The sequence below is a fragment of the Balaenoptera borealis genome, assembly GCF_965194805.1.
Source record: "Balaenoptera borealis genome assembly, chromosome: 16".
NCBI lineage: Eukaryota > Metazoa > Chordata > Mammalia > Artiodactyla > Balaenopteridae > Balaenoptera > Balaenoptera borealis.
Genome location: NC_138872.1, coordinates 65,251,315 through 65,276,787, shown reverse-complemented (window position 1 = coordinate 65,276,787; position 25,473 = coordinate 65,251,315). Strand labels below are relative to the sequence as shown.

General features: G+C 43.0%; 1 protein-coding gene across 3 annotated transcripts in view; it reads right to left on the bottom strand.

The window, feature by feature from the left end:
• The window catches only part of TMC5 (transmembrane channel like 5), an 82,998-nt gene that overhangs the window by 33,087 nt on the left and 24,438 nt on the right, over positions 1–25,473 (bottom strand). For 2 of the 3 annotated variants that reach the window (XM_082362417.1, XM_082362419.1), the window contains 3 exons: positions 9,692–10,538; positions 7,545–7,717; positions 4,360–4,449 (listed from right to left, as the gene is read on the bottom strand). In XM_082362417.1, the coding sequence (XP_082218543.1) occupies positions 4,360–4,449; positions 7,545–7,717; positions 9,692–10,476 (1,048 nt within the window). In that variant the 5' untranslated portion in view covers positions 10,477–10,538. Of the gene's footprint in view, positions 1–4,359; positions 4,450–7,544; positions 7,718–9,691; positions 16,731–25,473 lie in introns of those variants that run through there. The other variant, XM_082362418.1, reaches the window with a different exon arrangement.

Sequence of the window (25,473 nt, the reverse complement as noted above, 5' to 3'; positions counted from 1 at the left end):
TCTCCTTTTTGACAGAATACCAATCTGGTTCAGAAATCTACGGCCGTCTCTCCCGTGGCCCTGGGCTTCTGCAGGGTGGGACCCATCTCCAGGCACAGGGGACAGATCCCAGTGAATCCAAGCCTATCTTGATGGTCCCAGCCCCCTTGCAGGTGACCTGTTCAGGCCCAGGCATGTGACACGTTGGCCAATGTTCTGTGAGAGGTGGTCCGCTGAGGAGTTTCTTGGAAAAGGTTTCTTCCCTCTCAAAAAAGCAAGATTCAAAAAACAAGGAAAAGGCAGACCCGTCTCGCTCTGGGTGGTGTTGTGTCCGCATGTGACGCCTGGCACTGCTGGCCCCGCTCCGGTAACAGTGGAGGGGCAGCTGGGGGCCCGCCGGGGCGGTGACCGGGAGCGGGCTGGCTCTGGTCCTGTTAGGGAGCTGCACGGAACTCCTCGTTTCAGTGACATAGCTGAGGTGGAGAGAGAGTTCCCAGAAGAGGGCCACCAAATCACTCGGCTGAAGAGGAGGAATTTGAGTGTCTCCTGAGAGGGAAGTGGGAGTAGACAGAAAGGAAGAAAGGCGAAGGAGGGAAGAGGAAAGAAACCTGGTTTCACGGCGGACTTGACAAAAGAGGCATCTCTTGTTGCCAAATCCAGAGTGGAGAGGGATAGGACCAAAGCAGGACAGGACGGTGGTTAAGGTGTCAGGCTTGGGAATCAGGCAGACCTGCATTTGATCCCAGATCTGCCACATCATTTAATTTCCCTGAGCCTCAGTATCTTCATCAAGCAAATGGAAATGGTAGGCATGCCTGTCTCATGGGTGTGGAGTGTGGCAAGTAAATAAAACTAAGCTCGATGGATGACAAAAAGGCAGAACACTGGGCACATGAAATGCTCTTGATCAAGGTAAACTCCTTCTTTGGTATCAGACGTTCTCAGAGTGACCCCTTCCGCCGTCCTGAGCATGCTCAGGTCATCTACCAAACCTCCACCCTACTCGAAGTCTTAAAACCAAAACCCTGTGGGCAACTTGGAAGGTGCTGTTCCCGTTCTAACTCCTCTGCCCCAGGGTCTCACTACCTTGGATGTTCTCATGTGAAGTACGAAGGGTGTCTAAGCCCATGCTTTCTGAGCTATGAAGGGTCTGAGAAAACGATTCATTCACAGGTGTTGAAAACCGTGATAACTGCTTGCCCTTTTTGTCATTCCAATTGCTGAAAATCTGAGAGTCTGTCACATCAATGTCAGAAATGGAGGAGACCAAACTAAAGCTTGAGTTCGCCAATGTCTTTTCTGGAACAATCTGACTTGCAGATGGATGGCTTTGGACCCCAGATGGGACATTCTCAACCTTAATGATGACTTCATTCACTTGGTCACCAGAGAGCATCTCTGGCTTCCTCCAAGCCTTACTCTCCACCAGGGTGGGCTTCCCAAGACCTCATACAGCAATCACACTGGCATTGTTGGGAACCTCCAGGAAAAGGGATGACAGCCACAGAGAGCTGCCCCATTCACAGTTTTTAATGCCAGGATGAGATGGACAAAGCTAGCCCCACACAGATCATAGCACAGTCCCCCGCATCTACACCGGAGGGGTCTCCTCGTGAAGAGGTGTGGTTTTTCTGCAGAGACTTCTGTTGCAGTAGCTAGGTAAGAGACCAGAAACAGAATTCTTTATTGAAGACAATGGGATTCTAGAAACAGAAGGCAGAGATTCTTCTAAATGACTCATAATGAAAGGGCAAGATTTTCTTTTTAATTTGGTGTCTCTGGTCTAAAACTCATGTTTTATATTTATAGTTTTATGTGCCTATGTAAATCCAGATGGGTTTATAGTGAAACAATTATTATCTCCTGACTGTCTTGGGTGGCCCACCCTGCTGTCTGTCTGCTTCCCAATACCCATTCTCTCTTTTTCTCATACCAGCAGAAGCCTCCTTTCCTGTGCAGGCACTGTGCTCAGTTAAAACTCTCCCAGCTTCCTCTGTGGCAAAGGGTGTCTCCTTTGTGGCAAAGGGTGTCTTCTTTGTGGCAAAGGGTGTCTTCTTTGTGGCAAAGGGTGTCTTCTTTGTGGCAAAGGGTGTCTCCTTTGCAGCCAAGGGTGGACCTGTGACCCCATTTTAGCCAATAAGATTGTGGCCTCCAGGAATGCTCTTTAAAATGTGACACTTTGCCTGATTTCACCTTTATCGCTTCACCATTTCGCCTTCTTCCTGACCAGAGGCTGCCATTTTGAAAACAAGAGGTTAAATGTTCACCCTCTAAGGATGGTGGAAAAAGAAGTTTTAGAAGGAGCCTTAGGCCTTGAGATCATCATGGGCAGAGGTGCCATATAAACTTTGGACTGTCTCCTTTCGTACTTCTTGTTACAAGAGGAAAATAAATCCCTTTATTGCTAAACCACTGTCCTGTCTCAGTGCTGGGCACCTGGACGCAATTCCTACCCAATAGACCTGATCTGGAAATCACCTTGGCCAAGCTGTTTATTTAACAGTTGGAGAAATTGAGGTGCGGAGGAATGAACTGACCCCCCTCCTCATCACACTCTCATTAAATGGCAGGATTGGACTAGATCGCTACCTCTTCTCCCCACACCAACGATAATTACCAGTAACAATACCTGCCGTTACTGCAGGCCAACTACTTTAAATAGAGTATATTATTTAATTTCCACAATCACCCTATGAAATAAGTACTATAATAAACCCCATTTTATAAGAAAACTGAGGCCCCAAAAGGTAATTTGCCTAAGGTCACAAAACCAGCAAGTAGCAGAGCTAGGGATCAAACCCAGGTCTGTCTGGTCCCAAAGCAGGGCCTTTTAATCACTTCACCCTGGTCCTCTCCTGTAACAAGATGCTGATGTATCACTCATTCATTCATTCATTCATAAATGGATGAATATTTATGAGTACCTACTATGTGCCAGGTACTTCCAAATGCGGGCATGATCCATCAAAGTGACACTCTATCAGGAGACTGTCCACCAATTAATTATAAATGACTTGAGAATCAGAACTGGTGCAAAGCAAAATGGTGAAGAAAGCCAGGTTCATCTCTGGGTCCTCTATTTCTTTACTTCTCTCTGCCTCCTGGGGACTCCTCTTCCACCCAGAGGCCCTAATCTTCATGCTGACCAGAGAGAGCATCTTAGGAGGTTTAAAGGCATTTCTTTTCCCCAGTAGTTAAAGCCATTCCCTGCTCTCGTGGGAACCAAATGGAGAGCATGACCATTTATATCCCCATGGTTTTCTCTCCCAAGTAGCGACACCTACCCCTTGAAAGATACAGGCCTCCTTGATGAGGCTCTTAAAGAATGAGACTACAGGCTATCACCCACGCTAGGGGGTCAGAAGGTGAGGGATGGTTTTAAGTCATGGGGCCCCGCAACTTGTGTTGTTACTTAGAGGGCGTCTTCGGTTTATTCCTCGTTTTTCACAGGTTTGCCTTTAACTTCCAGTATTCCCTGGCCTCTCTCCTCTAATGTTTTTTTATTTCTCAGCCTCTGCCTCTGATCAGACCATCATCACAGCACACAGTGATCCTTGTAGAGCTTCCTAACTGATTTCAAAGCCTTCTCCAATCTGATTACTCCTACCCTCCACTGTCATAATAATTCTATGATTATTCAGAAAAATTTGGCTCAAGGCACTGCCACCTCACCAACACGTGTATTAGCCACGGGATAGACATGTGACCTAGCCTTCTCTCCTATGTGAAAATGATTGGTTCATGTGTAGGCATGTGTCCCAAATGGGGCTGGAGAGAGTCTCAGCACTGACTGACAGGCCTAGAAAGAAAGGAAGACTTTCCATGACATTGCTGAGCTTTGTGTGTGTGTCTAGGCCTGCTGCTGTCATGCTCCCTGGCCTGCAGGGAAAGCCTGACTGGTTGAGATGAATGAGGTGAAGCTTAAAGAGAAGCTGCATCAAGCAAAGATGAGAAATAGATGGAGAAAAAGAATCCAGGTGGCCCTGAGCCCCTGGCTTCAGACTCAGAGGCCCTGGTTCCTGTAACTCATACAACAAATATCTCTGAGCACCTACTATGTGCCAGGCGCTGTCCTAGGTGCTGGAAGGTAATTCTACCTTCAATTCTTTGTTTCCCCATATCCTTCCCACCACACAAGCCTTGGGCCTGGGTGAGTTGGGTTTCTGTCACTTGCAACCAGAAGAGTCCTAGTGAAGACACCCTGATATCCAAAAGAGAAAAAATTGCATGTTTAAAAGAAAACCCCATTATGATAAATTAAGGAAGTACTCTGTCAGTTACCACACCAGAGGCCAAAAGGAAATGGCACTGTCTGCATTGCCTTGAACACATTCCTTCTTTACGGCTGATATTTTGGGTCACCGTCCATTTAAGCCTTACCTTGGGGTGACGTGTGCCAATCATGTCCAGACAAGGGTGGCTCTCCATAAGCTTGGCTGAGGCCATTGTCACCCACATAAGCAGGGTTCACTGGAATGAAGAGACAAGAGACGATTAATCCCACCACACCAGATGTTACTGAGCACACAGTGGTCAGTAAGACTTGTTAATGGGTCACAAATCAGAGTTCGAAAAATACTTGTCTGGAGGGGGAGGGATGAATAGATGGATCTCAGAGGGTTTTAGGACAGTGAAAATACTCTGTGTGATACCATAATGGTAGCTCCATGTCATTATATATTTGTCCAAACACATAGAAGGTACAACCCAAGGTGAACCCTAATGTAAACTATGGACTTTGGGTGATAAGGATGTGTTAATGTAGGTTCAATTGTAATAAATGTCCCACTCTGGTGGGGGACTCATAACGGGGGAGGCCATGCACATGTGGGGCAAGGGATATGTGGGAAATCTCTGTTACCTTTCCCTCAATTTTACAGTGAACCTAAAACTTCTGTAAAAAAATAAGTCTTCTAAAAATTGAGTAAAAAAAAAAAAGCTTGTCTAGGTGATTACAAAGCTTCCTTCTAGTTCTAGCATTTTATGATGACACCTGAATAAATTTGAAATTTGGCATGATTTTCTTAGAGACAGAGTCCCCTTTCAGCATCTACATGACAGTGTCATATTTCAATATATTTTTATTCAACTCATGGTAAACAATGAAGGCTAAAGTCCTCAACAGAGAAAATGGAGCACATTTTGATGGAGATGTACAAAATTATACTGTAGGAGGTTCTGGAACTTCTTGCCAAGGATCAGTTCCTGGCTTTGCTGCTTACTAGCTGCATGCTCTCTGGCATGTTACTTAATGTCTCTGAGCTTCAGAGTCTGTAAATCAGGGATAATAATAAGACCTTTGCATAGGATTGTTGGGGACATTGAATCAGTTAATACATGTAAAGTGCTTAAAATAATCCTGGAACATAGCAAATTCTTAATATATATTAACTATCGTGGTAAATTAATTGTTTTTCAGCAAATATTACACTTCCTCCACCTTGGAAACCTCCACTGAAGTTGGGCTTGCTCATGTGACTTGCTTTAACCAGTGGAACATGGTAGAAGTGACAGTTTGCTAGTTCCAAGTCAAGGACTCAGAGACATCGTATGTTTCTGCTTCCAGCTTATGCCATGGGAAGAAAATGGCCCAGGTTAGCTCACTGGGTCAAGAAGGACACTAGACCTAAATAGAATCTGTGACCTCAAATCAGGCACAGCCAAACCCAGCCTGGTTCAGTCAAACTCCAAGCAAACCCACAGATGTGTGGGTGAGAAATAAATGATGTTTATTGTACAACATTGGGTTTTGGAGTTGTTTGTTATGAAGCATTCCTGTGGCAATAGCCAACTGATACATCCCTTACAGTTGTTGCTATTAATTCAGTTAGCATTGCTCAAGCACCAGCTGTATGCTAGGCACTAGGAAAATCACATAGAGCCTTGGAGGATACCTGGGTGAAATGGGTTCTCCTTAAGGAGTGCATAGTCTAACAGGATGGCATAGCACTGGACAAGTGAATGCCGGCCCAACGACCTTGGTCCTAAAAGGAGCCCGGAGAAGGAAGCCACACTTTATGTGACCACTTTTTAAAATAGCTTTCTAATTCCAGTGTTCTATGGAGCTTGTTGGTCAGGAATCCGCATTTGCCCTGATCCTACCCAGAAGTAATGCGGGGTCAGAGAGACTAGATTCTGATACTGGCTCTTTTGATTTCGTAGCTGGGTGACCTTGGGCATGTTTCTCTCTGAGCCTCAGTTTTCCCCTCTGTAACGTGGAGAGCTGTAGTGTCTGTCTGAAAGGTGGCCGCAGATGAAAGAAGACTGTAAAAGTAAAGTGCTTGGCAGGGTCTCCAGGGCATGGGAAACACTCAAAACCTGCTGGGTGTTATTAGCTCTGCTTGCATTGGGGTGGGGCAGTGTTTCTGAATCTTTTTTTTTCATTACTGGCCACCTAAGTAGTCTTTTTAGACATTTCTTCCTTATTGCCCTCCCCCATGATATTTTAATACCACAGATATACATATAACTATATACATATACTGTATGCATAGCTGCTTTATACATAAAAAGAGGAAGGTTTTATTCTGGCCTTTCAATAAATTTTTGCCCCTTGGGATTGATATGCCCCACTGAGAATGCCTGGCATAAAGGTTCGGAATAGCCCAGTGAATGTTCTCTATGCAAATGTGTAAGAGTCCGCGGTTTTCCTTAGTGCGTGGCAATGCATCTCACCCCCTCCTCCCTGCCTTCTTCAATCCCTTCCCCACCCACCCCCTCAGGGCTGAGCAGTCCTCCATCTGCACCAACCAACACTTGGGTCCCTCACTCTGTTCATGACTGAACACTCCTTTTTCCAGCTCTCACGGGCTCTGAATTCCTATAACATTGACTTGTGCCATGAGCTGGCTTCTTCTATCAGACAACAAGTCCCTTTTTCCTTCCGGAAGATGAGAACTGGTAGAATCTCCTTTACCTCCTAGAGTTAAACCTTCACACACGGCAGATTCTGAGAATGACGTGATTTTTCACGTATTGTCAGTCTGTTTGCTAATTTTCTTTAGTCTTGATGTGCTGGTGTCACCTACTCACTTAGGCTTTACGAACCGTGAGGACAGAGCTACTTCTAACTCCCTGTCCCCCCAGGAGGTTCCAAAGATGCAAGTGCTGACCATCTGAACACCTTCAGGATGTGCTGAACTAAAGCTGGACACTGGCAGCCACACAACTGAATCTAGTCCCCCAGCGGTTTTGTTTGCCCAGCTCAGGGATTTTATTTATGTATTCAAAAAATTATTTTGGAGCATGTAAAAACCCAGATTTCTGGCTTCTTTAGAGAAATCTGAGGATCTGGCCACACTAAGCCCATCTTCCCACATCACGGCGATGGGCTGAACCTGACCTTCAGTCACCTCACACAGGCACAACCCCTGCCCAACCTGCTTTGATAATTGATGACACTGCTTGTCTTCTCTAGACCCTGAATGTTCAACTCTTGTAAGGTGGGTGTTTGAAGGAGGAGGGATAAACCAATTCTTCTCTTGCTGATCTTTAATGATTGGTCCCAAGCCTGCTGAATTTTACTTTCTTCCCAGGATATGATTCTCTTCTTAACAAATGCTTACCATAGCCATTGCCAGGAGCACCTGGCACAGAGGGGCTGTACGGATTTGCCATCTCCCTGGATTTCATTTCAATGCTTTCAGGATAATCTCCATCCTTTCTCCCAAGATTGCCCAAGGGGTCTTCACCCTCATGGTGAAATGAGGGCTGGATAGAAGATGCTCTGCTGAGCATTCTGAAATCCCAAAATGATGGATCAATAGTCATCCAATAGCATAGTAAGAATAGTCATCCATCCATCCATCCATCCATCCATCCATCCATCCATCAATTCATTCATCCCACAAACGCTGACTGAATGCCAACCATGTGTTAGGCATGGGCAATGGGGTGAGAACACAAAGTTAAAGACATGGGTTGTCTACCCTCAAGGAACTCTCAAGACAGTCTGGCCGAGCTTATTAACCACAGCCATAAGCAATTATAATACAAGTAGCAACTGATGAATATAAGAAGACAGGCCCAAGGAGTTCAGAGGAAAGAGAAGAGAATTTGGGCTGGGAGTCTGAAGGGAAATCTACATGGAAAAGAGACATCTGAGCTGGGATTGGAAGGATAAATTAATACATAGTTAGGAGGAGGGCATTCCAAGGATGAAGAACAGCACAAATAAACATGTGAGACCAGAAAGTGTTGAATATATAAAAGGAATGTTATGAAAATCAATTAACCTGGAGCAATGATTCTCAATTTCGTGTATATACCTATTCCCAGGCCTCACCCCAGACAACTAAATAGAATCTCTGAAAGTTGGGCCCAGGCATTTGTATGATTTTTAGGTCTCCCCAGGTAATCAGATAATTCTAAGCATCAGCCAAGGGTTCAGGTAGGGAGAGGATAGCAGAGGTGGGAGGAGGTCAGTCAGGCTGGGCTTTGGCTGGCATCTTACATTAGCTCAGCGCATCCTCACGCTTAAATGTTCTCACAAGTGAAGTGTAGTCTTTCTCCCAAAGGTTATGAAGAACAATGGAAGATGAGAAACAAGGGAGTGACAAGGTCAAAGGTATATTTTTAATGATGAGCCAGGCAGTGGGGGATAAGACCAAGGAGGACATTTTGACCTGGTCCTATTAAGCCACCTATTCAGGTTGTATTTAGCATTATTCCTGTAGGCATTTGACCTCACTGTGCACCCAAATCCCATATCCTTGTTCCTAGAGGTAAATAAAAGCCATTAGCCTTTGTTGAATTCATAAATATTACGAGTAGAAATAGTACATACAAAATAAAACTTGTATTGGTTGAAATTTCATATGGTAAATTTGTTATAGGTTAAGAATAACCTGAAAAATAAATAAAGAATCACATCTTGTTGGCAACATGAACATTAAGAAACTTAACCCAGGAAAAACGAAGTTTGGCAAAACTGTCACCCAAGACTAACACTCAACGACCCAAACTGTACCTAGTAAAATTTGCCAATGACCAAACTTGATGGAAGATTAAAATCTTTTTGACAAAATTTAGATCTATCAAATCTGAACCAGGAAAAATTGGACTTTAAAAAAAAAAAAACCTCCTTAGAGGAATACCAACCATGGCGAAAACTAATCAATAAAACTTGATGAAAACAACAGTGCAGAAGATCAATGAGCCAAATCTACTCTAAACATGAAAAGTGATCAATTCTGACAATAATTTCAGTAAAATAAAGATGGAAGTGGAAAAAAATCAGGAGTGGCTCAATCATCTTGTATAAAAAAATTGAGGAGTTGAATGGATTTCCTGGAGTTAGATCTTCAAAAGACTTTCTTGATTAAAATGCCTTCCTGTTGATATAATTCTGGTTAAAATGTTTGGGTTCACAACTATCATCTTAACCCTAACCTCACTGGTGAAGTAGCAGTGTCAAAACAGTGGGGATCTAAATGTCTTGCAGGGATTAGACAGGAAGAAATAGGAGACTGGGAAGGATGTTATTTGAGCAAGAAGTGATGAAAGATTATGTTCAGGTAAGGGCTTGAAGCCTCAGGCTGAGAGTCCAAGGACCAGGTGCAGTATACAGGTAGGCATGAAAGTTTCACCATAAATTCATGTCATGGAAATAATCATACATGTCCTTATCCCAAACATCGCCAACCAAGTTCAATTGACTTAATGATCTAGCCTTCATCCTCCATCCCCAGTGGAGGGAGATTCCGGCACTTACTCTCTGGTCATTTCCGGGTTCTCTGAAGAGCCATAATCATGACCATTCTCAGCACCTGGGTAATCAGGCTCCCCCCAGAACTTTGTAGAGTTCCCATAGTCCTCAGCGCCAGGATAGTCTGGTTCCCCAAAAAAGTCTGGAGAGTTAGATTGATTCTCAGCATCTGGATAATCAGGTTCTCCCAGAGTGTCTATGTACGGATTGATTCTGGAACCAGCATATTCTGGATTCCTTCTGGAGTCTGGATGGTTGGAATTGGCTCTGGGGCCAGAATAGTTAGAGTTTCCCTGAGCTCCAACGTAGTCTGGTTCTCCCAAGGAGTCAAGATAATCTGGATTTGTTCTGGAGCCTGCATAGCTTCCACTGCCTTTGGAACCTGCAAAATCAGGATTTCGTTGAGATGCAGAGTAGTCTGGCTCTCTGGATGAGCCTGGGTGATACGGATTGCTCCAAGATCCAATATAATCTGGCTCTGCCAAAGATTTGGGATTGTCTGGACGTCTGGACCCTGCAGAGTATGGCTTGCTCCTGGTGCCAGGGTACTCTGGATTACTCCAAGATCCAGGATAATCTGGTTCTGCTAGAGCCCCAGGATAGTCTGGACTTGTTCTGGAGTCTGCAGAGTATGGGTTGCTCCTGGTGCTGGGGTCATCTGAGTTGTTCAGAGGACCTGGCGAATCTGGATAATCCTGAGTTTTCAAATACCCCCGAGTATGGTTCTGAGACCCATAATAGTCAGGGTAATCTGGATCCTCCTCATAAGCATTATTCCTGTAGGCAGACATGTTTACCCTGGAGTATTAAAATGTTCCTGCCTCTGCAGTTATTCAGGGATCTCTTTCTTTATCTGAAAAACAAAAAGGAAGGAAAGGTCAGATTTTTTTTTCCCTTTCTTCCCTGCAAAGATTGATGGTTATTTTCCAGTACCTGTTCTTTTTTCTCTTACAGCTGGGGACACAGCTGCCCAAAATAAAGACTATGTTTCCCAGCCTCCTGTGCATCTAGGTACAGCCATGTGAGTGGTCAACGAGATATGAGCAGAAGTGATATACACAACTTCCAGGTTGTGCTGTTAAAGGGAAGGGGTACTCCTCCCTTTCTCAGTCTTCTCACTTCCCGTGAACTGGACTGTGGAAAGGATGGGGCGCTTCTTGGCCATGCACACACAGGCAGCAACCCCCTAGGGAGAGCAGCAAAACAGCCTGGGTTGTTGATGATTTCACAGATCAGTGCCCAATATCAGCTTGGGCTTTTATGTAAAGAAAGAAAGAAACCATTATCCTGTGTAAACCACAGTTTTTTGGATCTGATACTTTTGGCCAAACTTATATCCTGACCAATACCTTCTGCTGGGGAGGGGAGCAATGAACCAAAAGATTGGAAGAAACAAGGACTTATTGAGCACTTTGATTGCACTTGCTCTTGGGTTCAAAGCATAAATTACTATGAGCGCATAAAGGAAGAATGATTAATGGTAACTAGAGGGCTTGGGTAAGGAGACAAGCACTACCATCCCTTCCAGTTTGAAAATATGGTTTTATGAGTTCTATGAGCTGTAATCTATAGACACAGCATACTTTCAAATCAGAAGTGGTGGGGTTTTAATTTCTAAGTGAACTATCTGTTGTTCTTACTTGCCTTTTACCCGTTTCGCCTTCTTTTGGCATCAATGCCCTGATTTGCCTCTGGGCATCTGCTCATGGTCAAGGCTGATTGCATTCCTGACTCCAAGGATGGTCACATGACAAGTTCTGGCCAATCAGTGCCCACCATACCCCTGGCCACAGTGTTTGGTTCAGGAATGGGCACATAACCCAAGTCAGTCTTCCAGGACCTTGACGGACTAACTGGGAAAGATGTGCTCTTATTTCACTAAGTTGCTTTGGAGATAGAATATAAGCCTGGAACTTCCAGTGTAGTGTCAGTCAGAACAGCAAAGAAAATAAGTAGGGGAGAAAATTTAAAGAAAGAATTAATAGGATTAGTGGACTGACCTGATACAGGAAGGGTGAGAGCTAAGGAAAAGAAAAGACAAAAATACCTCCACAGTTTGAGCCAGCATGATTAGATAAATGGCAATGCTTTTGAAAGAAGGAAGTAGACCATTTTTCAAGTTCAGCCAATGTTTACAGGTTTATCTCTATGTGAACAAAAAGGGTTAGGCTTTTTGTTGAGTAATCGGAGCTAAAGAATTAACCTTCTGCCGTGACCTATAGCCTTAGAATGTTTATTTGCCAACTCAATTCCATATTTCTCAGTATAGCAGAAGTCAGTTTTTCATTATCTTGTCCCTGCCCAACAACCATTTCTCTCTTTTGTGGCAACATTTTCCTCTCAATCCATGTCAGCCAGGTGTAGACGTGTGACCCAATCAGAATTATTTGCTTCTTGGCCACAGTGATTGGGTCGGAGCCAGTGAGACTCAATTCTGGGAGTTTTGTCAGAAATGTTGAAAGAGAGAAGTTCTCTCTTTTGACCGGACTTGGAGTTACGAAGTTATAAGCCTGAAGCTGCCAGAGGTCACCAGGAGAGAAGGCCTGCCTGAGAGTGGTACCAACAGGGAACAGAACAGAACCAAGAGATAAACAGAAAGAAGGATCAAATGTTATGACACTGTTTAAGCACCTGAATCCAGCCATGCCTGAAGGCAGCCAGCCACTGGATACTTGAGTCATTACATTCCCTTTTTGACTTAAGTTGGTTTGAGTTGGTTTTCTGTCATACGCAAATGAAAGAGAAAGAGAATTTCAGCTAATACGCTGAGTTTTACAAAAAGAAACATCTGCACAAACTGAGTGCTATAAAGACTAAATGCTGGGTTTTATTGCAACTTATTTTTCATAACATGGAAAATGAACCTGTTCATTTACTTATATTGTAAGACTAGAAATATATATATATATTTATGGTCTAGGATTTCCATAGCCTACTAAAACCTTAGCTATTACATCTAACAAGCTAAATGATGCCTACTAAATGCAAGAAAATGAAACCTGGTACAATACCAGCCTAAAAGAAATAAGTATGTCCACCAAAAGGCAATGAGAGTGCTCATAGCTGCTTTTCTTATATAAGTGCCAGAAATTGGAAACAACCCAACAGCAGAGTAAGTAAGTAAATTGTGGCATATTCATACAATGAAATACTACACAGCAGTAACAAAGACTGAACTTCTGTGACATGCAATGACATGAATGCATCTCACAGAGGCAGTGATGACTGAAAGTCAGGTACAAAAGAGTACAGATTGTATAACATTTATACAAAGTTCAAGAACAGGCAAACTAATTAATGGTGCTAGAAGTCAGAACAGCGATTACCTTGGGGAAGGGAGGAGATGGGAAACAACGGGAGCGAGCCTCTGGGGTTCTGGAATGTTCTCATCTTGATCGGGGTGGTGGTTACATGGTGGCATGTGTGTGTGTGCAGGTGTATGTGAAAATTCATCAAGTACGCTTAAGAACTATGCACCTCTCTATAAATATATAACTTCTTACCTTTAAAAAGAAAAAGAAAATGAAAAAGACCTAAACCAGAAGCCATAACAGGAAACCTTCTATTTTCCATTCTATTTCTTTCTGTTATACCAGTTGAAAAAAAATGAATGGTTCTGGCAGACAAACATTGCCAACTTTCTCACATGTATATCACAGAAAATCTGAGTGGATGAAAGCAAAAACTAGGTGAGAACACGACACATTATCTGAATTGAATCATCTGTCTATGTGAAGCTGTAAAATGAAATGGTTAGGAATCCAGCCCTTGGCATTGGGTATAACTGGGTTTAGTTTCCATCTGCTGGCTGTGTGGACTCAGGCAAACCACTTAACCTCTCTGAGTCTGTTTCCTCATCCATTCAACACTAATAATGCCTCATAGAGTTATAAGGAGTGAAAAATATGAGGCACATAAATAGCTGTCACCAAGGAAGCGTTCACTGAACAGAAACTATTATTTACCACTATTTCAATTTATGTATAACGTAAACTTGGCAGCTTCCACAAGAGATAAGGGTTGGTGGACAATAAAAGTCAGGCATTGCATTTGCAGCAACATGGATGGACTTAGAGATTATCATACTAAGTGAAGTAAGTCAGAAAGAGAAAGACAAATATGATGTCACTTATATATGGAATCTAAAAAAAATGATACAAATGAACTTACTTGCAAAAGAGAAACAGACTCACAGACATATAAACAAACTTATGGTTACCAAAGGGGAAAGGTGGGGGGAGGGATAAATTAGGAGTTTGGTATTAGCAGAGACAAACTACTATACATAAGATAGATAGACGACAAGGTCCTACTGTATAGCACAGGGAACTATATTAATATCTTGTAATAAACTATAGTGGAAAAGAATCTGAAAATATATGTGTATATATACATACATATGTTTATATATATGTATGTATATATATATATATATATATATGAGAAACTGAATGACTTTTTAATGACTTTTTTAAAATGGATGACAGTAAAGTATGGAGAATAAAAGAACAAACATTACCAAATACTAATCTTTTTCATATTAATTCGAGATTTGTGTTTATTTTCTCAAGGAAATAATACATGACTGGTAGAGCAGAAGCTCTCAAGCCTCCCCCCAGCCCAGTTTCCCACCTCCGCCCCGCCCCTTCTCTGTCTGGAAACCAGCACTATCATGAACTTGGTGGGTGACTTTCCATTTCATATTGTTTATACTTTGACCACTGTTAGGGGTTGAATTATGTCCCTGGTAAAAGAAACATTGAAGTCCTTAACCTCTGGTATCTCAGAATATGACCTCATTAGGATATAGGATCTTTAAACAGGTAATCAAGTTAGAATGAGGTCATTAAGGCAGCCCTAGTCCAATGTGACTGTTGTCCTTATTAGCAGCAGAACTTTGGAGGCAGACATGCACACGCAAGGAGTATGTGAAGAGACATTGGGAAGATGCCATGAGAAGATCGGAGTTATCCTGCCACAGGCCAAGGATCACCAGAAGTTGGAAGAGGCAAGTGAGGACCCTTCCCCTACAGGCATCAGAGGGACCATTACCCTGCCGACACCTTGATTTCAGACTTCCAGCCTGCAGGACTGTGAGACAATAAATTTCTGTTAAGCCATCCAGTGTGTGGTACCTTCGGCCTGCATCGCCGAAGTCCACTGAGAACAAAATCAGCCCTCCCCCCACCCCACCCCTGCATTTGAGAATGGCTGAGTTAAACTGAGATTAACACAGGAGATCTAAAAGGGGTTTTCCAACTCTCCAAGTCCACGATATAAAGAAAAATTTACAGGAAAAAAAAAAAAAAGAAAAAGAAAGAGAAAAGAGGTGAGACCTTTTCATTAAAGAGAAAGAAGTGGACATCTTGGATGAAAGTGAAATCTAAGTTAGGAAGTGAAATGGATGTACTTCTGAGACGTAATAACACTTGCCTACTCGGAATCAGGCAGAGTGAGCAAGACGTGCATACACTTGCTCAATCTCCACTCGTGTTGGCGTGGGGACTCTTCATGCTCCCATTTTACAGATAAGCAAGTTGAGGCTCAGGAGTCAGTAACTTCTCTGTGTTCTCACGGACAGTATGCAGGGATAGGAATTTGCATATAAGTTTCTTAACGACTACGCTTGACTGTCTCCCACCTAGACTGACTCCCTCACTTTTTAATTTACTTATTTAACCACTGACATATCTTGAACAATCAATGAAGATTGCTCAAGCAGAAAGGGAAATAAGGGCAGAGGTTTTTCCCTTACTTAAGATAGAAAATAAAAACAACACAATTCTGATTCATGTAAAAAGAAGCCTTCTTTGCAGAAAGAAAAACAATAAACAAGCTGGATAAAAGGAGGCAAGAATTGGTATAAAGACAGACAAACAGACCAACGGAACAGAGTAGAGAGTCCAGAAATTAACCCTTGCATATACGGTCAAATGATTTTCAACAAGGAAGCCAAAACCATTCTACAAGGAAAGGACAGCCTTTTCAACAAATGGTGTTGGGAAAACTGGATATCTACATGCCAGAGAATGAAGTTGGACTCCTACCTTATACCATATACAAAAAGTAACTCAAAATGGATCAAAAAGACCCAAAGCTAAGACCTAAAACTATAAAGCTCTTAGAAGAAAACAGGGGGAAAGATTCATGACCTTGGATTGGCAATGATTTCTTGATTTGACACCAAAAGTACAGGCAACCAAAGTAAAAATAGACAAATTGGACTACATCAAAATTTAAAACTTCTGTGCATCAAAGGAGAATCGGAAGAGTGAAGAGACAACCTGTGGAATGGGAGAAAATAATTGCAAATCATATATCTGATTAGGAATTAATATCCAGAATATATGAAGAACTACAACTCAACAACACACACACACAGAAATACAAATAACCAGATTTAAAAATAGGTAAAGGACTTGCATAGTCATTTCTCCAGGAGATATACAGATACCCAACAAATAGATGAAGAGATGCTCAACATCATTAATCATACAAAACCACAATGAGATATCACCTCATATCCATTAGGATGGCCACTCTCCGAAAAAAGCAGAAAATAGCATGTGTTGGTAAAGATGTGGAGAAACTGCAACCCTGTACATTGTTGGTAGGAATGTAAAATGGAGCACCTGCCATGGAAAACAGTATGGCAGCTCCTCAAAAAATTAAAAATAGAACTACCATGTGATTCAGCAGTCCCACTTCTGAGTATATCCCCAAAAGAATTAAAGCAGGGTCTCAAAGAGATATATGTACACCCATATTCATAGCAGCATTATGCACAAGAGCCAAAAGTGGGAGCAACCCGTGTCCATCAATAGATGAATGGATAGGAATTCCCTGGTGGCGCAGTGGCTAAGAATCCGCCTGCCAATGCAGGGGACACAGGTTTGAGCCCTGGTCTGGGAAGATACCACGTGCCGCGGAGCAGCTAAGCCCGTGTACCACAACTACTAAGCCTGCGCTCTAGAGCCTGCGAGCCACAACTACTGAGCCCACATGCCACAGCTATTGAAGCCCGTGCGCCTAGAGCCCGTGCTCCGCAACAAAAGAAGCCACCGCAATGAAAAGCCCACACACCGCTCAAAGGGTAGCCCCTGCTCGCCGCAACTAGAGAAAGCCCGCGCGCAGCAATGAAGACCCAACGCAGCCAAAAATAAATAAAATAAATTTTTAAAAAAATAGATGAATGGATAAACAAAATGGGGTACAGCCACACAATGGAATATTATTCGGCCTTAAAAAGGAGAGAAATTCTGACACCTGCTACAACATGGATGAACCTTAAGAATATTATGCCAAGGGCTTCCCTGGTGGCGCAGTGGTTGAGAATCTGCCTGCCAATGCAGGGGACACGGGTTCGAGCCCTGGTCTGGGAAGATCCCACATGCCGCGGAGCAACTGGGCCCGTGAGCCACAACTACTGAGCCTGCGCGTCTGGAGCCTGTGCTCCGCAACAAGAGGCCGCGATAGTGAGAGGCCCGCACACCACGATGAAGAGTGGGTCCCACTTGCTGCAACTGGAGAAAGCCCTCACACAGAGACGAAGACCCAACACAGCCATAAAAAAATTAAAAAATAAATAAATAATTAAAAAAAAAAAAAGCTACTGAATGCTTTGGAAAAAAAAAAAAGAATATTATGCCAAGTGAAATAGGCGAGTCACAAAAAGACAAATGTTGTATGATTGATTCCAGTTATATGAGGCATCTAGAGTAGCCAAACAGAAAGCAGAATGGTGGTTGCCAAGGGCCGAGGGGAGACGGAAACGGGGATTTGTTAGTTGTTGCTTAATGGGTATAGAGTTTCAGTTTTGCAAGATGAAAAAGTTCTAGGACTGGTTGTATAACAACGTGAATGTACTTACACTACTGAACTGTACACTTAAAAATGGTTAAGATGGTAAATTTAATGTCATGTATTTTACCACAATTTTTTAAAAGAATTGTAAATACAAAAACAAACAAAGAAAGGAGACAGAATTTTTCCAAATCACAGTCATTTGAAAATGAAAACCAGGTTTTAAAAAGAGTAAAACACTAAAGCACTGTGTCTGGGGACAAGGGGAAGAGTAAAAGCTGGAATAAGCTGACTGTGTGAATGTTCTTCTTCCTAATCCCCAAGTAAGCTACAGAAGCTGTAAAACAAATCAAAATTAGCTACAATAAAAGTGTATTGAATTTTTGAACTGTGCCACTTACTTAAAGCCTCAAAACTAGCACAATAAAATCATTAAACGTTCAACATAATATTCATCAAAGCAATAAAAGGAAATTGAAAAACCGACAGCCCTAAATGCACTTCCAATCATACCTGCACTTGACAAAGAGCAATGACAAATGTGATACTTTCAACCTACCTCCTCTACCAGGGTGCCAAGGAGCAAAGGAGAAGCAAAACCTAGCGGGGTAAAAGAAATCGAAGATGATTCCCTCTTTTATCCAGAGGAATGCACCTCCCAGGGGCTCCAGAAAAACTAGACCACAGGGCACAGTTTAAAAAAAAGACTCAATAATTCCCCCACCTCCACCCCAACCGTCTGAAAAGTATTCCATGAACTGGCCCCTGCCTGCCTCTCCCCTTGTCCATCATTCTCTGAATCCAGTTGACCCTTCTTCTGTGAAGAACCAGATGGTAAATTTTTTAAGCTTTGCAGGCCATATGGTCTCTGTAGCAACTACTCAACTCTGCCACTGTGGCACAAAATAGCCCAAGACAACACAAAATTGTTGTTCCAATTTATGGACACCAAAATCTGAATTGTTTCATGTGCCATGAACTATTATTCTTCTTTTGATTTTTTTCTATAATTTAAAACTATAAAAACCATTCTCAGTTGGAGGAGTTGCATTTGAACTGCGGAGCGAAGTTTGCCTAGCCCTGTACTAAACATGCTGGCCTATCCTGGGTCATGACCTTTGTACATGCTGTTCCCTCTGCCTAGAATGCTTTTCCCTCCACTCTTGGCCTGGCTAACTCCTCATTCTTAAGGTGTCAGCTTAAATGCCGCTTTCACAGAGAGGCCCCCTTTATTTCACCCCATCCATATAGTTCTCCTTGAGTCTCTCTCATAGTATCCTGCCCCTTTTCCCACAGGACTTACCAATTTGTAATTATATATTAATTTTATGCACTTATTGTTCAAAATGTGTCTTCCACTAGACTGAAAGTTCTGTGAGGGCAGGAGTTGTTCTGTTTTGCTCACTATATCCCCAGTGTCTAGTACCATGCCTGGCACAGAGGAGATACTCAATATTTGTTGAATGAATGAATGAATGTTGTCTCACAAAGTTCTTGTTCATCTCACGCGTTGCCTGGAGCCCATCTTCGTGGCAGCTACCCTCAGCCAGTGGGAGGGGAAACAAATCTAACTGTGATCCGCTGGGCCACCCTGGGGGGGAGTGGGGAGTTGGGGAGCTTTCACTCGGAGCAGCACTTCTTATGCCTAGCTCCATCATTCTGGGCACAAACACATCTCATTTAGAAATTGACGGTTTCAGATCTGCGCAGGCATTTTTTGGGGGGGGGAGGGGCAGTGCCTGTGTTGCACAGCACGTGGGATCTTAGTTCCCCATCAGGGATGGAACCAGCACCCCCTGCAGTGGAAGCGAGGAGTCTTAACCACTGGACCGCCAAGGAAGTCCCAGCGCAGGGATTCTTGAAAAGATAAATTCCCTCGTGGAAAATAACAAGAAATCTCCCAGCGATAGTTCCTTCCTTTTTATTTCCTGTTCAGTGATTCAAGTTAACAACCATCTCATCTCAATTAGCGCTAATAGTTCTTCAACACCTCTCTGAATTGGCCACAGTCTCTTTTTCAACCAGGAGAGAGCAACGCTCCAAGCTCAGAACCTTCACGAGGCCCCAACTTATGACCAGAATTTCACAATTTCATTTTGAAATTAACATACAGTAAAATATTTGGAGTACATAGTTCTATGAATTTGAACACTTGCATAACCACCACCGCAATCAGGATACAGACAGTTCCATCACCCCCAAAACTCCCTTGTGCCACTCCCTGTAATCACCCCCTCCTCCCATCCTTAGGCCAACAAGGATCTGTTCTCCATCCCTTTAGTTTTGCCTTTTTCCAAATGTCATATAAATGGAATCACACAGAATGTAGCCCTTTGAGACTGGCTTCTTTCATAATCTAGTTAGAATTTAATAACATGGTTTGGTTTTCCCTGTATGTATATATGTCTATAAATATATAGTCACCTATATCTATAAGAAAGTGATAGAAGTTTTCCATTTACAATAATGTTTCCTTTTAAAATAAATCTATTAGGTTAAAAAGAACAGATAAATAATAGTATTCACGGTAAGAAAAGGGGCAACAATTATGAAGGTGGAATGCAAATGACTAAATTTGGGGAAACAATGGACATTATACAATAATATAATTACATACTCTCTCCGTCCCCCCAACACACGCACGAAATACCAGTTGTAATTCTAAGAATTCCTAAAAGGGAAGGAAAAGGAATTTAGAAAGAAGACAGCGCTCATTCCCAGGCATCTCCTTTGAGCCAAGCCCTCATAATTGCAGTGCTAGAAGCTTTGATTCCTTTCAGGCACCTGATCTTGGAAAGGCAATTCCCACACAAAGAACGAAGGCCACCACACGTCTGGGAGCCGTTGCCCAGGCATCAGGCCATGCACTTACACACATCCACGTTTCAGCAGAGACGTAGATTTTCTTTGCTCACAATTGCCTATTTGTTCTTTCTGGGCTGGTCACGTTAGCTTAACGATTACTTTGGCTGTCATCATCAAAACCGCTGTAAACAAATGCTTTAGAATCCTTTTTCTGGGGAAAGCTCAGGACAAGGAAATAAAGAAAAGGAAATCAGTCTCTTTAAAGCATGTGAGGGCAAAACCTTCAATCACCCATTTAACAACATCTTCCCAGAACTAAATATCTGTTAGCGTGCGTCCCATGAGGCTTCTCAGAGACCGTTTCTGCCTTTGACTCAGGCACATTCAATGCCACACATTGGATCCCTCAGAAAATAAGGTCTGGTTTGCTATGAATAGAAGAGGAAATATAAATACAACAAAACGGGTACATTTTGTCTTTTTTCATGTTTTCCCTTCAACAAGGAATTTACTAAATTTTCAAGACACTTAATTCCCGAGGAACGATCGTTATATTTTATGAATGCCAAAAGAATATAAGATTTTTAGCTTGTTAAGCACATGAGAAAGTGTCAAAGACTAGAAAATAAACTTGAATTTTAACCTTACGAAGGGCATCACCTTGACACGGCAAAAATCTATCCAAAGAATGGTCTAATGGGCTGCATTTAGCAATGAGGTAGCCGATGCCTCTTATAACATCAAATGAAGAAGAGTTCTAATATATTTTTAAAATAAGACTTGGGAAACTTGGGTTGATAGATTTGGCAAATGTCACCAATTAATCTCCATGAGGAAATTTCAAGAAAAAGAGTGGGATGATTTTATATATTTTCTTTTCATAAATTTATTTATTTATTTGTTTATTTTTGGCTGCACTGGGGCTTTGTTGCTGCGCGCGGGCTTTCTCTAGTTACAGTGAGCGGGGGCTACTCTTTGTTGCGGTGCGTGGGCTTCTCACTGCAGTGGCTTCTCTTGTTGCAGAGCACAGACTCTAGGTGCGCGGGCTTCAGTAATTGTGGCACATGGGCTCTAGAGTGCAGGCTCTGTAGTTGTGGCGCACGGGCTTAGTTGTTCCGCGGCATGTGGAATCTTCCCGGACCAGGGCTCGAACCCGTGTCCCCTACATTGGCAGGCAGATTCTCAACCACTGCGCCACCAGGGAAGTCCCTATATGGATGTTTTGAAGCCCTTCGAATCTCATTACACTAGCTGATACCTCCTCTTTTACTTCTCTCCTTTCTTGGTGGGAATTCTCTGGACTAAACCCTTCCCAACAGTTTCACCTTTACCGTAACCCTAACCCCTCCTCACACGAATGACACTTTATATCAAGACTTTCTTGTATATAAGATTGCCCCCAAAACAGATGACACCCACAGGCCTTAGATGTGAAGCTGGCTGATGCAACTGAATTGCCAGATAGCGTCTGCATTCAGGTGACAATGTTCTGTTTGAAGTGCAGGATGTGAGTGCCTTTTATTCTACTTTAGAAAGAGATTGGTGGAAGCCAGAGTCTAGGGCAGGAATCGTCAGTCACAGCAATTTTGCCCTCCCATAGCACATTTCATGAAGTCTGGAGGCATTTTCGGTTGTCAAACTTGGGGCGAGGGGTGCGATATTGGCATCTATTAGGTACAGGCCAGAGATGCTGGTAAACATCCTGTAGTGCATACACATGGCCCAGAGGCACATGAAAAGCTGCTCAACATCACTAATTATTAGAGAAATGCGAATCAAAACTGCAATGAGGTATCACCTCACACCAGTCAGGATGGCCATCATCAAAAAATCTACAGGGCTTCCCTGGTGGCGCAGTGGTTGAGAGTCTGCCTGCCAATGCAGGGGTCACGGGTTCGGGCTCTGGTCTGGGAAGATCCCACATGCCGCGGAGCAACTGGGCCCGTGGGCCACAATTGCTGAGCCTGCGCGTCTGGAGCCTGTGCTCCGCAACAAGATAGGCCGCGATAGTGAGAGGCCCGCGCACCGCGATGAAGAGTGGCCCCCGCTTGCCACAACTGGAGAAAGCCCTCGCACAGAAACAAAGACCCAACACAGACATAAATAAATAAATAAATAAAAATATTTATTAAAAAAAAAAAATCTACAGACAATAAATGCTGGAGAGGGTGCAGAGAAAAGGGAACCCTCTTGCACTGTTGGTGGGAATGTAAATTGATACAGCCACTGTGGAGAACAGTATGGAGGTTCCTTAAAAAACTAGAAATAGAACTACCATATGACCCAGCAATCCCACTACTGGGCATATATCCTGAGAAAACCATAATTCAAAAAGACACATGTACCTCAATGTTCATTGCAGTACTATTTACAATAGCCAGGACGTGAAAACAACTTAACTGTCCACTGACAGACAAATGGATAAAGAAGATGTGGTACATACATACAATGGAATACTACTCAGCCATAAAAAGGAATGAAATCGGGTCATTTGTAGAGACTTGTATGGACCTAGAGACTGTCATACAGAGTGAAGTAAGTCAGAAAGAGAAAAACAACTATCGTGTATTAACGCATATATGTGGGATCTAGAAAAATGGTACAGATGGACCTATTTGCAGGACAGGAATAGAAAGGCAGATGTAGAGGACGGACGTGTGGACACAGTAGGGGGAGAGGAGGGTGGGATGAACTGGGAGAATAGGTTTGACATAAATACACTACCAAGTGTAAAATAGATAGCTAGTGGGAACCTGCTGTATAGCACAGGGAGCTCAGCTCGGTGCTCTGTGATGACCTAGATGGGTGGGATGGGGGGGAGGGAGGTCCAGTAGGGAGGGGATATATGTATACATATAGCTGATTCACTTCACTGTACAGCAGAAACTAACACAACTTTGTAAAGCAATTATACTCCAATAAAAAAAAAAATCCTACAGTGTACAGGATAGCCCCTCACAACAGAGAATTCTCTGACGCAAAATGTCAGGAGTTTCCAGGTTGAGAAACCCTGACCTTGAGGAGATCATCTAGGGCAATGCCGTCCAATACAGGCAGACATTGGCGATACTGTGAGTTTGGTTCCAGACCACTGCAACCAAGTGAATATCACAATAAAGTAAGTCAAGTGAATATCACAATAAAGTAAGTCATGTGAATTTTTTGGTTTCCCAGTGCATATAAAAGTTATGTTTACAATACTGTAGTCTATTAAGTGTGCAATAGTACTATGTCTAAAAAAAAAAAATGTACATACCTTAATTTAAAAATACTTTATTGCTAAAAATGCTAACCATTATCTGAGCCTCCAGCAAGTCTCAATCTTTTTGCAATAGTAACATCAAAGATCACTGATCACAGATCACCATAACAAAATAACAATGAAAAAGTTTTAAATATTGCAAGAATTACCAAAATATGACACAGAGACACAAAGTGAGCAAACGCTATTGGAAAAATGGCACCTATAGACTTGCTCGACACAGGGTTGCCATAAACCTTCAATTCGTAAGAAACGCAGTATGTGTGAAGCACATTAAAATGAGGTAGAACTTTTTATGATGATGGAATTGTTCTATACTGTACTGTCAAATATAGCCACCACTAGCCACATGTATCTATCGAGCACTTAAAATGTGGCTAGTGCAACTGAAGAACTGAATTTTTAATTTTATTTAGTTTTCATTAACTTTAATGTAAATCACCATAAGTGGCTATAGGGCTACCAGTGCAAGTCTAGGGAAGAAAAAGAGAGTGAAGCATAGAGCGTAAAGGAACTCCAACGTTTAAAGCATCGCTGATCTGTGTGTATCGGGGAGCATCAAGCTGGGTGTCCAGGAGAGTTACCCAGGAGCTTAAGGGAGATGGGGGACCCGTGGATTGTCAGGTGACCAACTTGTCCCAGTTTGCCCAGAATGTTCTCAGCTTTAGCACTGGAAGTTCCATGTCCTGGGAACCTGCCAGTCCCAGGAAAACCACCCTAACTCAGGTCCCAACCCCAGAAGTTTTGATTCAGTGCGTCTGGGGTGGGACCTGGGAATCTGCCTTTTTATCGGGTTTCCCAGGTGATTCTTCTGTGCACCAAGGTTTGAGAATCACTGTGGATCAGCCAGGGAACAGATCAGCAAGGAGCAGGCAGAGAGGTGAGAGGAGAGGTGAGGGTTGCTTGTGCCTTGGTGGCTCTGTGCCTTCCTGCCCGGCTGGACCACCCCAGCCCATCCCAGAAGAACAAGGACCCCTTTCTGGGAGAAAGGGACCCAACACGAAGCGCACATCACAGCTCCTGTACCTGCTGAGACCTGCTGGGAGGAGTGGGTGACTCTGATACCCAAGGAAGGACCCCACTTCCTGGAGATCCCTCCTCTTTCCCTTCCCCACTGTCAATGTGCTCAGAATCCTGCCCAGAGCAGGGAAAAATGATAAACCTTAGAGCCCCCCACTACCCCCAGGGCTGGGGATCCTCCTCTTTCTTTACCACTGGGTCTCAGAAAGGCAGGAGGGGCCAGTAAAGCCAGGTTGAGCTTTATCCACATTCTGTGATTCTGGGTCTGTGTCAAGCCTCCCTTGTTTAGAAGAAAAACAACCCCCTTTCTGGATCGACCTTTGGGACTAGAAGCTTAGTTCTTCATCAGACTAATCCAGAGCCTTATAATATAACAGTCCTATTACAATGCCTATTCAAACAAACATTATATAACACAATCTAAGTATTATTATTCCAGATTTGCAGACAGGAAAAGAGAAACTGAAACCAATGATAACAAAACAACAAATATATATATGCCAGACGCTGTTATGAGAACTTGACAGGTGTTAACCTATTAAATCCCTATCATAGCCTTAGTAATAGGTGTTATTATTATCCTTATTCTACAGAGAAGGACATGAAAGCACAGAGAGGCTGAGTAACTTGGCCAGGAAACACAGCCAATAAGGAGTGGAGTACAGTATCATAAATGCTCCTTCCTCTCAGGGAAGAGAATTCTCTCTTTCAGCTTGCTCGTCCAACATTCACATCTTGAATACAGTCATCTTTTTGCCCATGTGGGTAAGTACGAAATTAAGTGTCTAAATTCGGTGCTATTTGCAGCAGGGCCAAGAGTAGGGTCCTGGCCTGGAAGGCAAACTTCAGGGGTGCCAAAAATCCTAGTAATCAAGATCAATAATTTTTTTTATATACA